General features: G+C 44.5%; 1 protein-coding gene across 1 annotated transcript; it reads right to left on the bottom strand.

The window, feature by feature from the left end:
• Nucleotides 1-3,823: 3,823 nt before the first annotated feature.
• On the bottom strand, nt 3,824-13,805 carry LOC138749328 (cytochrome P450 2D26-like). The gene is made up of 9 exons (XM_069910542.1): nt 13,639-13,805; nt 12,974-13,059; nt 10,888-11,048; nt 10,221-10,326; nt 9,137-9,342; nt 6,767-6,908; nt 5,543-5,765; nt 5,286-5,367; nt 3,824-5,025 (listed from the first exon to the last, which is right to left on the bottom strand). The coding sequence occupies exons 1-9, from the start codon at nt 13,803-13,805 to the stop codon at nt 4,768-4,770; spliced, it is 1,431 nt and encodes a 476-aa protein (XP_069766643.1). The 3' UTR covers nt 3,824-4,767.
• Nucleotides 13,806-14,184: the final 379 nt, after the last annotated feature.

Here is a 14,184-nt window from a genome sequence, read left to right as displayed (position 1 = left end):
TTCCTTGGTTTAGTAGGATACTGTAGAATCTGGATTGAAAATTATTCTAGCCTGGTCAGATTTCTCTATGATAAACTCGCGATTGTAGGGGGCGAAGCTGTTGTCTGGACAGAGGAAGAGATTAAAGATTTTAACTTGGTGAAACAGAGCCTTATTTGTGCCCCAGTCTTGGCATTACCTGACTTAAATAAGCCTTTTGACTTATATATCAATGCGAAGGGAGGTGTAGCCTCCGGAGTACTAACACAAGAGAGGTCAGGCTTATAGACAGCCAGTTGCTTTTCTATCAAAAGTTTTAGACCCCGTTAGTCGTGGTTGGCCAGAATGTGTGCAAGCCATCGCAGCCACTGCTATTTTAGTTGAGGAAGGACGAAAGATTACTTTTGGTGCCCTTATGATGGTTCACACCCCTCACACAGTCCGTAATATTCTCTTACAACGTGCTGGAAGGTGGCTCACAGACTCTAGAATTTTAAAATATGAAGTGATCCTAATGGATAGGGATGATTTGACCCTGATTACAAATAAAGAACACAATCCAGCAGCCTTCTTGGTCTCTCCAAATTCAGACAATACCATAAATGAATTAGAGCATGTGTGTTTAGAGGTTATAGATTTACAGACCAAAATTAGAGAGGATTTAAGTGATGAGCCTTTATAGAAGGGTGAAAGGTGGTTTATTGATGGATCTTCTCGTTGCATTGATGGCACTCACTATAGCGGGTATAGTGTAGTGGATGGGAAAGAAGGAGTGGTGATTGAAGCTGGTCACCTTCCTGGTCATTGGTCAGCACAATCTTGTGAATCTAGAGAGCAAGGTGGGCACTATCTACAAATTGACTTTACAGAACTTCCTAAGATAGGAATTTACAAATACCTCCTGGTGATGGTAGATCATTTCACACGATGGGTTGAGGTTTTCCCAACCCCTAATGATCGTGCCGGCACCGTTATCAGGATACTACTGGAGTCTGTGATTCCACGATATGGTATGATTCAAACCATTGACTTGGATCGAGGTACACATTTTACTTCTCAGGTACTCCAGGGTGTGTGCAAAAGACTGGGAATAGACTGGCAGCTACATTCCCCGTGGCACACCCAGAGCTCAGGCCGTGTTGAACGAATGAATCAAACCTTGAAAAATCAGCTCACTCGACTTCATGAGGAAACTGGCCTCTCCTGGATTAAATCTTTACCTTTAGCTCTAATTAGAACTCGCACAGCCCCTCGTAAGGACCTTGCAGTCTCACCATATGAAATGATGTTTGGTCTTCCTTACATGGGATTCCACACTGAAACCCCTATCCCTGAAGCGAATGACCAATATATTTCTAAATTTTTACAGGGTCTTTCTACTTCTCTCCATGACTTAAGACAGAAGGGTTTATTAGCTCAAACTCTGCCCCTGGAGTATCCTATTCATTCTATTAAACTGGGTGATTGGGTTTATGTCAAAAATAACCAACTGAAACCTGTCTGGGATGGCCCCTATTGTGTACTTTTGATTACAGACACTGCCGTGCGAACGAAAGAAAAAGGCTGGAGCCACATCCAACGAATTAAACCAGCTACTGAACCACAGAATAACGACATTGATAATCTACCCTCCACCTGGCGTGTAGTCCTTCATCCTTCTGATCTGAAAGTTACACTACGCCGGGAAAAAGTGCCGTAATGTTGTTTTTACCATTTACTGTATTGTTTACTTGTTGGTTCCCAATTTCTGGGACATCACTTAATTACTCACAATGTATTAAGTCCTCCTGGAATAGGGGCAGCAGAGGTGACAATTTTTTTCCTTTAGAATGTAGACAGGGCATAGATATAATGTGTCGTCATAGTGGGATATGGGTTAACAAGGGATTCCAACACGGACCAGGGGAACTTAACAGCTTTAGTGGAGTAGATTTAATTTGTATTTTAGCCTACACAGGTATTAAAGACAGGAGTTTTAAAGGGACAGCACAAAGGAGATGGTGGGACAAAGACAGACAGAATGGTAGTCAGGATTGTACATGTGGCAGAGATAGAGTTAATACATATGCTTGCATTCACAAATTCAATGATACTCATGCTAATGTTAGCAGACAAGCTGCAACACACAGGTTAAATGATAAGAAACAACCCTCCCCAATTTGGTCTCTTCTCAAACATCCTTTGGGTCCCTCAGACATTCAGAATGATAAGCACCACCTCATTAAGGGGAGTTCCAGTTGTAAATGACGTGAGCTGCTACAGAACTCTAAAGCTGCTTGGCATTTAAATCGATTAATCAGACTCCAGACAGCCTTGGACATCATCATCAAACGGAGAGCAATGGCCCTGAATTTAGGGGATGAAGAAAAACGACAGATACGAGCCACAGTTCAACAAAACCGCCTGGCTCTCGATTACTCGTTGGCTGCTGAAGGCAGCGTTTGTGAAAGACTGATTAAAGACAATGCTCACAATGGTCAGGCAGTTAAAGACACTTCTTCAGGAGTTCGAAAATCTTCCCATGCCCAGGTACAGACTTGGCAACCTTGATGGACTAGACTTTTTATTGGTAACTGGAGTCTGATACCCACAGCCCTTATAGCAGCTGGACTCGCTATTCTGACCATTATGGTGCTCCCCTGCCTAAAGACTTGTGTGCAGTATTTAATTTATCCACCCCCTCGTCAGAGCACTATCACCCAAAGGATGTATGTTTCCCAACTTCTATCTGATGACACTGAGACTGCAGTTCGTTTACTGACCAGCTGGGAAAAAGACCAAGTTTTCAAGTAATACATTTTCAGTTAAGAGATCAGTATCACTGATCTAAAAGAAAAGTGAGGATTGTGAGAGATAAAAATATGAAAATGAAGAAACTAAAATTGATACATGGGTAAATGAATAAAGCCAGTATGAACAGGATAAGACATGGATATTAGAATGCAGGAAGCAGAATCAGTCTGTAAGATAAGAATCTCCTAGCATTTAGACAGAATCAGCAAGTTCACTGTATGAATGAGATAAGGATAGACAATAGATAATAGAATGTAGGGGAAGTAGAGTTAGTCTGAATGAGAGAAGGGTCTTCTAGCCCCAGACAGAATTAGCAGGTTTGCATATGTAATTAGTAAGCCTTAGACAGTTTAGCCAGTTCTACTTATGAGATAGACAACAGACTCGCCAAGGCAAATAGCGCCTTTGGAAGACTACACAAAAGAGTCTGGAAAAACAACCAACTGAAAAACCTCACAAAGATAAGCGTATACAGAGCCGTTGTCATACCCACACTCCTGTTCGGCTCCGAATCATGGGTCCTCTACCGGCACCACCTACGGCTCCTAGAACGCTTCCACCAGCGTTGTCTCCGCTCCATCCTCAACATCCATTGGAGCGCTCACACCCCTAACGTCGAGGTACTCGAGATGGCAGAGGTCGACAGCATCGAGTCCACGCTGCTGAAGATCCAGCTGCGCTGGATGGGTCACGTCTCCAGAATGGAGGACCATCGCCTTCCCAAGATCGTATTATATGGCGAGCTCTCCACTGGCCACCGTGACAGAGGTGCACCAAAGAAAAGGTACAAGGACTGCCTAAAGAAATCTCTTGGTGCCTGCCACATTGACCACCGCCAATGGGCTGATAACGCCTCAAACCGTGCATCTTGGCGCCTCACAGTTTGGCGGGCAGCAGCCTCCTTTGAAGAAGACCGCAGAGCCCACCTCACTGACAAAAGGCAAAGGAGGAAAAACCCAACACCCAACCCCAACCAACCAATTTTCCCTTGCAACCGCTGCAATCGTGTCTGCCTGTCCCGCATCGGACTGGTCAGCCACAAACGAGCCTGCAGCTGACGTGGACTTTTTACCCCCTCCATAAATCTTCGTCCGCGAAGCCAAGCCAAAGACTTATGAAGAGGACACAGCCCTGAGGGTCGGGAAGGTGTAAATTAGAACAAAGACAGGTTTGTGAATAAGGACAATGAGGATAATGACATGATGAGACACCGACAGGATACCCCCCCTGGTCCTCCAAGTGCACAGAAACAGCATGTAGGCAGGAGGCAGAAGAATGTAAGGGGGGGGGGTATTCCTATACTGAAATGAACTGTATAAAAGTTGGGTAAGCCCCAGTGTATGTGTGTATTCCCAGGGTAAGGGGAAGCACCCAACTTTGCACTGTTGTATAATAAATGTTCTTTGTTCTCAATTTTTGTCTCGAGCAATTTCTGTGAAAGTACTTCTGTTTCTAAAAACGTGAAGAAGAGGAAGAGCTCAGTCTTTGTCAACTGCTCCCCCAGACACACACGGTGACCTGTAGGGGAAGGGGCAAGAGTGGTTATTGTCCTAGCACAGGGTGGAACAACACTGCAGGGCCACAGTCATTGAACAGCAATAAGTTCCCATGCAGTGTCCAAGTTCTGTCATCATTCTGCCTTGTCCATCCCTCACTGACCTCCCACAGAATTAGTGGCACTCCCATTTTTAAAGTAAAGGCAATGTTTAGTCCACTCATTTCATTTTATCTCCATGAAATATTTCAGCAATGCGGTGTTAAAGACTTTTGAGAGTTACATTTAGGAGTGATGCACCGTCAATTACCACAGAAACTGATGGGCTTTCATTGACTATAGACTGGAGCAGTAGCCAGTCTCATTGACTGGTCCTGGTGGAATGAATGGGGAGGATGCAAGGGGTTGTGGGTAGAATTGATTTTGGGAGACGTGTCCAGCTGGCAGTAGCCAAGCACAGCAATACTGTGGTTTACCTCAAAGAGTTCAGGAAGTGAAGTTTAAAAATTCATGACCAATGTACCACATTCCTGCTGCATAGGGCAGAAGAGGTTACTAGATATCCACACCACACGTGAATCTCTCAACACATTTAACGAACCATGGACCCACATCACCAAGGAGAAGGGGATGAAAGCTTCTGGCTTCACAAAGTTCCTATCTGAGTTGAGGAAGTGTCCTGGATTAAACTCACATGGAGTCATCCATATGTTTTCATCGAACAAGGCCGAGGTAAGGTTTGGGATGATGGTTGTTCCCTAGAAGTTATTTAAGGAGATGTAGTAGTCAAGAATATATTTGCAACACACCCTCAGTGTTGAAGAAAAGCCCAAAGTCCTAAAGTCCTGTTCTCTGGACTTTAGGATGAGGTATAGGACTTGCAATCCCAGATGACTGCATCCCATCAGAGACAGATGCCATTCCACAATACATCCATCCTTATTGCTGCCTGGTTTTATGGCCAATGAGCAATACTATGGAAAACCATCAGCAGAAGCGAAAAGAGCAGAGGCCGCACCTCATGCTCGACATCACATATCCCTGGTAGCACCGACAATGTATCCTTTGAGCAGATATCCTTATCATGTTTCCAGTGACATCTTCAGGAATAGCATTCCTTTGAACTGATCAAGAGCTCTCTGCCTAACTGTGGTATGCCTCTGGCAGCCCATTCCAGGCGCCCATCACTCTCTGTGCAACAGAAAGCTTGCCCCACACATCTCATTTAAATTACTCATCATTAAACACGCATCCTCTACCATGCAAATTGTTTACACTGGGAGAAAGTTTCTATCAACTCCAGACCATTCTTTAGGGATGATGTAACCCATGACTGTGGTATCTCTGTATGTTTGGTGAGGCAGTGAATTTGGAATGATATTCCCTAAACGTTGGGATTCATGGATAACAGCATTCGTGAATGACATCTCCTCATGGGCTTCCAACTTTGGCTTTCGTTCTTTCCCAATGACTATGTCAATCTCCTCGTAGACCTGGGCTGCAGGAAGAAAACAAGAACCAAGTTTCAGTAATTCGAAGGAACTGGATGCTTTATTAGTGTCTTTAAAAATGTCCCAAAGAATGCTATTGGCAAGTTATGCCCAGCAAGGCCCTACCAGCACCATGGGAGAACATTTTTTGGTCAAGGGGCATTGTGAACTTCAGAGTCCAAATGGGTGTTGATAATTAAATAACTTCTGTTCGTATTTTAGGAAAAAAAATTATTTAAAGTTTTAATCCTTAACATTAATTTAGAGACACAGCACAGTAGTATGTCCTTCTGGTCCACGAGGCTGTGTTACCCAAATACATCCATGTGACCAATTAACCTTCTCGCCCCGTAAATGTTTGGAATGTGGGAGGACACTGAAAGGCCGCAGGATGCAGCTTAAGTAGGGCTCAGAATTAATGAGGATACTTTCCATCCATCACACAGGATCATTGAATCATAGTGGAGTTCCAGGATCATCAAAATCAGGGTTGCCATGTTGGGAACTACCTTCTTCCCAAAGGCTGTGAGATTTATGAACAGTGTCCTGTAACCATGACGTCTACATGGGATTATTATGGGCTGGACATTACGCACCAGCGTCCCAAGAAATGCTGTTTTGACTGGTTGTGTTTAAACTTGAAACCCATGTGGACACAGGGCGAGAATTAACTGGAACACCACTTGAGTGTAAAGATAAAGGTTCCATCATTGTCGCAAAATACTACATTTTGAATGTAACATACATGAAATTCTCCAACTTTATCGACCATAATGAAGATAGAGTCACCACTTTGTCAAGCGCCCCTCACAGAAATGAGGCCCCAGCAAGGAACAAACTCGTTACCCTGCTTTACAGGACCAATGCTCTAACCCCTGAGCTATACCCCTCCTCGTACCCTCCTTCCCCCTGTTGTACTCCCTCTCCACACATTCCATACCCACACCCCCTGCCCCTCCCCCACCCAGTGCACCCTTGATCATGGGCCCGACAAAGTTGCTGCACTTACACTGCACATCTGGATGGAGCACCATGAAGAGCAAGGCCCAGCAGAGGGTGGTGGAGCTGGTCTCTGTACCTGCTGCAAACAGGCCAATTACTGTCCCAATGATCTTGGTCTCCAGGAAACTTGTGTTGGGGACGTGTTTCATCTAAATTCCAGTTGGGAAAACGAGAGTCATGACAAGAATCCAAAATCGATTATAGGAACATCCTGCTTTAAAAGTGCCTTGAAACACTGCCATGCACCAGCTGACAGCTGGAGTTAAACATTTAATTCTGGACAACATTCAGCAGGAGAGAAGGGCTTGATTTACAAGGGGACATGGGAAAGGAAGGGGTTGTCCTGGAGGGGTGCAGGAGCCAGAGGGGTGTTCGTATAGAGGGTTATAACATTAGCAAATAATAGACAATGTAAAAAGTGCAGTCTTTTCCTAAGGGTGGGCTGTTTAAAACCAGTAGACATAAGTTTAAAGTGAGAAGATTTACGGGGGATCGGAGGGCCATGTTTTTCACATGAAGGCTGGTGAGTGTACAGAATGACAGGTAAATGGAAAGGAAGGAACAGAGACAATTCTGAGGAACAGTGGGCAGTGGGAGCAAAATGACATGGGAGGGGATGCAAGGAATACCTTAACCTGGAAAATATAAGCTGCTGATGGTTGTTGGATGGAACATGAATCGGGCACATTGAAAGCAACTCAGATGGAAACTTGAGGACCCCAGGCATTAAGGGCAACAGGAAGAAGAGGAAACTATACTGTAGGGATGTCTTTGGACTCAGCTGTACAGGCTTAATGTGCCAAACATGCTCCTTGTAGACCGTGACTGTCCCATGAATGAATTGTCCATCTCGTCCCACTCTCCCATTCATTTCCCAGAGCCTTGAAAATGTTTCACCAAATATTTATCCTTGTGTTCCTTCTACAAGCTGTTATTAAATCTATTGCAGTATTCCTGCAGCTAATGCATCCTGGGCTGCTATGCAGTAAACACTATTTGGCCTCTTTGTCACTCATCTGATGTGGCTTCTCACATCCAGGACTTACATTGATGTGTCTAAAACATCTGAACTCTTAGAATATGCAGACAAATATTTTGTAGTCTTCTCTACTCTAAGGAGAAGAACCCCAGCTTCATCTGTCTCCATATCACTGAAGATCCATGTAGAACCATGTCTTTTACAGGAGGCGGCAGGAGGATATCGATAGGCTCAGTGAAAGGGCAGGGCGATGGCTGATGAAATAGGAGGAAAATGTACATGAATGGATAAACAGACAGATGAGGGATTGAAAAGGGATAGAAACACAACATGCTGGAGAAACTCAGCAGGTCAAACAATGTCATTTATGTAGCAAAGGCAGAGATATAGAACTGACATTTCGGGCTTGAGCCTTTCATCAAAGTAGGAGAACATGGTGGTGAGCGTCAGAATAAAAGAGTGGTTGAGAGAAAGGGGTGGCAGGGCAGGAGATGATAGGTGGAAAAGGGAGGGAGGGGACAGTAGCACTGTTGAGGTGGGGGTAGACAGGGCTGTGTAGGTGAAAGAACTAGAAAAGAAGGAAATAGGGAGGGTGAGGAAATGGCAATCAGGTTTAATGGAAAGCAGTGAACTCAAGGTTAATGCCATCTGGCTGGAGGGTACCCAGACGGAAAATAAAGTGTTGTTTCTCCAATATTTGGGTGGATAGTGTGGGACAAGTGCTCACAGACAAGTGAGCACGGGAGCGTGACCTGGAATTGAAATAGTTGGCCACTTGGAGGTCGCTGTTGTTGCGAACAGAGAGGACGTCCTCAGCGAAGTGATCTCCCAGTCTGCGATCAATCTCTCCAATGAAGAGAATGCCACAAAGGGAGCACTGGATGCAGTAAAACAGTCCTCTGGCTGTACAGGTGAAGTTTTGCTTCACGTGAAAGGCCTGTAGTTACTTTAGCGAAGGTGTCGACAGAATTCTGTGTTTTACTTTCATTTGAAAAGGGGTGTTGAGAATGAACATGGTGTGTGTGTATAGTTATTGTCCAAACACAGTGATATGGGGCAAGGATAAGGACAAGAGTCACCATGGGACAAGTGGGCTGAAGGGCCTCTGTCTGTGCTGTAAAACTCTTATGTTGAATCACTGTAAGTTAACATGCGGATGCACCAAGTAATTGGAAAGGCAAAGGCATCATCAGAAGATGTGAAGATACTCATCAGGTGATGGTGAGAATACATCTGGTGTATTGTGCACGAGATCTGGCCTTGCTGGCAAGGATAGACAAGCAATACTGAGCACAGGATGCTGCAATTCCCTCCCCTTCCCTGGTACCAAGACAACATGGAGATGATGGGAAGAACAAGCCCACAATGCACCAGGATGCTCCAGTAATCGTCACATACCTTCTCCTGTTGGCTTATGTAAGCATCAATGCAATCCCTGGGGTTGTTTGGTTCCCAGGATTCTTTGTGACGTGTGATTATTTCTTGTATAAACTGAATGGTTTTATTATGATTTTGAAATATTTTATTTTGTGGACCCGGGAGGTGACGAAGGAAGGAGAACGTATTCATCAACTGCAACAAAGACAGTGTGAGAGATGAGTAAACTTGACATGAAAATATGAAAGATGGGGAAACTAGTACAGATACATGGAGTGATGGATTAAACCAGTATGAACAGGCTAAGCATGGAAATTAGGATGCAGGAAGCAGAGTCAGCCTATGTAAGATAAGAACCTTCTAGTCCTTTCGACAGGATCAGTGATCCCACCGTATGAATAAGATAAGGAGAGGCAAGGAATAATAGAATGTAGGAAGTAGAGGTAGTCTGGGTGAGATAAGGGTCTCCTAGCCCTAGACAGAAGTACCAAGTTCTACATATATAATTAGTAAGCCTTACACAGATTTATCAAGTTATGCATATTAAATTAGTAAACCCTAGACAGGATTAGCGAACTCTGCTTATGAAGAGACTGTAGCTCTGAGAGTCGGAAAGGTGTGAATGGGGACAAGGGCAAGGTTGTGAATAAGGACAATAAGGACAATGACATGATGAGACACCGACAGGATACCCCTGGTCCTCCAAGTTCACAGAAACAGCACGTAGGCAGGAAGGATTGCCTAATGCCAAACCCATCCAGGAGGCAGAAAAATGTAAGGGGGAGGGTATTCCTATACTGAAATTCACTGTATAAAAGTTGGGTGAGCCCCAGTGTATGTGTGTATTCCCAGGGTAAGGGGAAGCACCCAACTTTGCATTGTTGTAAAATAAATGTTCTTTGTTCTCAATTTTTGTCTTGAGCAATTTCTGTTAAGGTACTTCTATTTCTAACAACAGGATTGCAAAGTTTGCAAATAAAAATTCTCAATTCCTGGAGTTTTCTTCATAGAATATAAGAAAGGATTAATTTCACAGATACAACATCGAGGCTGGGAGAGAGGGGGTCGTTGTGAAGCCAGACACAATAATCTTCAAAGAGACTACTTTGGATTTCCAATAGATTGGCATCTGGCTCCCAAGTCTGGTTCCCACTGACCTGGGGGCCATTCCCACTGCTCTTTAACACATCATGTTCCCAGTCCCTCATTCTCTTTAGCACAGAGTGTTCCCAGTCCCACGTTCCCATAAACACAGGAGCCGCAGTCAAGACTTTCTTTGATGTGTGGTGCATTATTTCACAAACTATTTACCCAGGCCCCATGCTTTGGGAAAGGAAGGTTGAGAATCACTGCTCTATACCCAATTGTTACTGAAATATTTCGCTTGAGAAAGAGCTATAAAAGGTATGAGATGCAGAGTTACAGGAAATGTCAAGCAGTTAGAGAGGGAGGATTGAAAAGATAGACCCTCACACCTATGTGGCCTCATGCATTCGTGATAATAGCACAGGAGACTCATATTGAAAGTAAACCTCTTGGTGCCCCTGCTCTGCACAGATTGACTGTTCTCTGTAACTGTGCTCTTTCTCTTACTTCGTATTGTTGTCCGCACATGAGAGTTAATTTGCTGGCCAGGTGACGAGGGTACCAGGCAATTATGTGACCATAAATTTGAACTTGTAACTATACTTGAGGAATAAAACCCTGACTTGGATCCAGGCATTGTCCAACCATCAATATGCGATTCTACAACTTCAGGTCATCTGCCTTACCTGACCCCAAAATCCACCTTCCAGGACAAAACTTTCTTCAAATATGTGCAAATATCCAAGGAACTTTTTGTCACGATATTCAAAACGTTCTCTGAAGATGATTGAACAGATAATGTTCGAAGTCCCACAAGTTAAAAGGAAATGTGGATCAAAAGGGTGACCTGAGTAAATGATAAGGAATTCTATTTTTTGCAAGTAAGAGCCATAGAAATAATAAATATTGAAACTGGGAAGAAATGGTCTGTGGTAAGAGATTAATCAGCTGGCCCAAATCTAGCCTTTTGTAATTGCAACAATTTAATCCAGGCCTGCGCAAACTTCTCAATGTTGCTCCTTCATCCAGCTCTCCTCACAATTTCAAATTTAGACATACAGCACGGTAACAGGCCCTTCAGGTCCACGAGCCTGAGCCCCCCATCTTTGGCTTGGCTTCGCGGACGAAGATTTACGGAGGGGGTAAATGGTGGGACGAATCTGGAGCACCCAGGAGGACCCACAAAGACACGGGGAGAATGTACAAATTGCTCACAGACTGCACCAGATAGGTCATTGGCGCTGCAAGATCTTTGTACTCGCCGCTACTCTAGCAGTGCCGTTCTTGGTCATTTTGGGACACAACAGGATCTCATTGGACCCTAATTGTTCAACATTCTCCCAAATGGCCTCAAATATTCCTCCGAACTGCTCACAATAACCTTCTTAGACTCTCACGTACAGAGGAGTTGTTATTTATTTATTTTTATGGTTAAAATACTTGTCCTGCATATGTATTGTTTGGGTGAGTGTCTGCATGTTTTGCACCAAGGACCAGAGAATGCTGTTTCGTCAGGTTGTACCTGTACAAACAGATGACAATAAACATGACTTGACTTGAATACAGTCAAACTTACTGAAATCCTTCATCCAAACCCCATTCAGGCTCCATCTGTCTCATTGACTCCGAATGGCTCCAGATTCACCCGAACCTCTGAGAGAGTGAATGCCTGACCTGCTCTGCCTGAGACTGGTTGAAGCTAGGTCTCTGTCAGCATCAAAACATTGTGTATGCGAGCCTCTGAAAGGCCATGGACCAGGTTCTGGGTGATGGGATTAATACAGAAAGGTGCCCATGGTTGGGGCGAATGGCCTGTTTGCATGCTGTATGAATCTGAGACTAGAACCTTTTCGACATACATTTTGGCCGTTCATCGTGAATGGTTGTGTTCACCTCTGAGGCGAGTTTGAATCATTTAAGATTGTACTCATTTGAATTCAGAAGAATCTTTAGAACCAAGGGATAAATAAGATAGAGGCAGGAAAGTTGTTTCCACTGGCAGGCGAGAGTAGAATGAGGGAACATAGTCTAAATATTTGGGGAGTAGGTTTAGGACGGAGATGAGGAAAACTGCTTTTCCCAAAGAACATCGTATCTGTGGAATTCCCTGACCAGGACAACAGTGGAGGCTGCTTCATTGAATAAGCTTTAAATGCAGGGATAAATTTTTGTAAAGTCTGGGAATTAAGGGTTCAGGGGTAAAAGTGGGTCGGTGGAGATGAGTTTCCAGTCTGATCAGTCATAATCTTGTTGAGTGGTGGAGCAGGCTCCACGAGTCATGTTTTGAATGTTCTTATGTTCGACTATTACATGTCCCAATGTATCTCGGTTAACCAGTGCAGTTGTTCTGGTCTCTGTACGCTCCGACCAAAGAGTTTGGAACTATTTCAATGTAAATGTTTGCTGCTTCTCCCATCAGAAATCGCTGGCAGAGAACTTGATCTCTGCTGTGTCAAAGGGAAAGACTGAACATTGTCAAAGCTTTTTCATCCATCTTTCCTCCACCTGATATCCCTGGGTCCAAGCCCCTTCCTCCATTAGGATAAAGGCTGGAAAAGTGAAGATGGTTTGAACTGAAAACACCCTCCCCGAAACTGAAGAACCTCCTTCAAGTGTTCCTCTAAAGGATGCAGGATGGGCAGTGACTCGAAGAGCAAGGGCTGATCTATACCCTCACTTCCCTTGTGTTGCTCACTGATTTTACCAAGAATGAAACCACCCACTGTTGGCCAAATCTGATACAAGGCAGTGGCTTCCTCTGCATCGACTCACCTTGTTCACCTTCAAAGGCTTGGTTTAAAAAGCCAGCCTCTTCCACAATTTGCAATTCGAGAAACTTCTTTCCGAGTCCAAATTTCCTGAGTCAGGTGCACAAATTTTCCCTGCTCCATCCGCCAGTCGCCATACTTTGCAAACACGATACCTGGGAGAAGGGGTTTCATTCACCTTTATTTCCAGCCAGTCCTTCTACTGGAGACCCAGAAAGTTGTACAAAATTGTAACCATTATGGAGCTCTGAAACATTCCCAAAATCTTCTGCTCCATAAGACAGGATTAAGCAAGCAGCTGAATTTCAGTGTCATGGGGCGTGGAATGTATGGGTGGAAATGGTCGCAGAGACCAACCTGCTGGGTCTTAAAGGCTGAGAATTGGCGATTTTTCTTCTGTTTCATTGCACTGAATGCCAGGAGGAGAAATCATTACCCACAATTCAAGTGGCTTCAAGATGAGTGTTGTCTGTCTGCAAGGACGCTATTATTTCCAAATAGACATTCCATTTTCTATGGAAAATAATTTTCTTTAAATTTGGCAAAATTGTGGTCTTAAGAAAATTAAAGATTCTGTTGAAGCTGGCGTGGCGCTCTGAGGAGCTGAAGTAAATCACAACCACCATATTGAGGGTCATTAACGACTGTTTTTATTCAAATTCCGCACACCTCTTTAAGGGCAGCATGAGCTCAGTCACCTGGTGCAATGTGACGTCATAATCTCTGCCCAGGTCGTGCGCTGGAAGGGATGCTGGAGTCAAGAAGAAACCCCTGACGATGCCATATTCTAATGGCTGCCCTGCCACATGGCGATACAAGCGGGGCCAGTTTGCCATTAGGCTGTGGGCCGCCACACAACCCCTCCAGAACCTGTCGTGTCCTGTCGCTTGGGTGGCCAGCCCCTCCGTTTGGGCATGGCCACCTGGACTGGTTGAGTTAAGTCTAGGTGGGCGGCTTTCAAGCGGTCCACGGTAAACAATTCCTCCCTGCCTCCACGTCTAAAGTAAAAGTTCCGCCCGACTGCTGGAGAACCTTGTACGGCCCTTCATAAGGCTACTGCAGAGGTGCTCTCTGTGGTCTCCTTCTGACAAAGATGAATTGTGCCACATCGAGTTCTTTGGGCCGATGAGATGGTTGGGTGCCGTGATACGACAGGGACGATGGGATCAGGTTGCCCAGGCATTTATGGAGGTCGTCGAGCCGCTCACCTTCACT

The sequence above is a fragment of the Narcine bancroftii genome, chromosome 14, assembly GCF_036971445.1.
Source record: "Narcine bancroftii isolate sNarBan1 chromosome 14, sNarBan1.hap1, whole genome shotgun sequence".
In the NCBI taxonomy this organism is placed as follows: Eukaryota; Metazoa; Chordata; class Chondrichthyes; order Torpediniformes; family Narcinidae; genus Narcine; species Narcine bancroftii.
The sequence above is the reverse complement of the archived record's forward strand: the minus strand, read 5'-3'. Positions and strand labels throughout refer to the sequence as shown.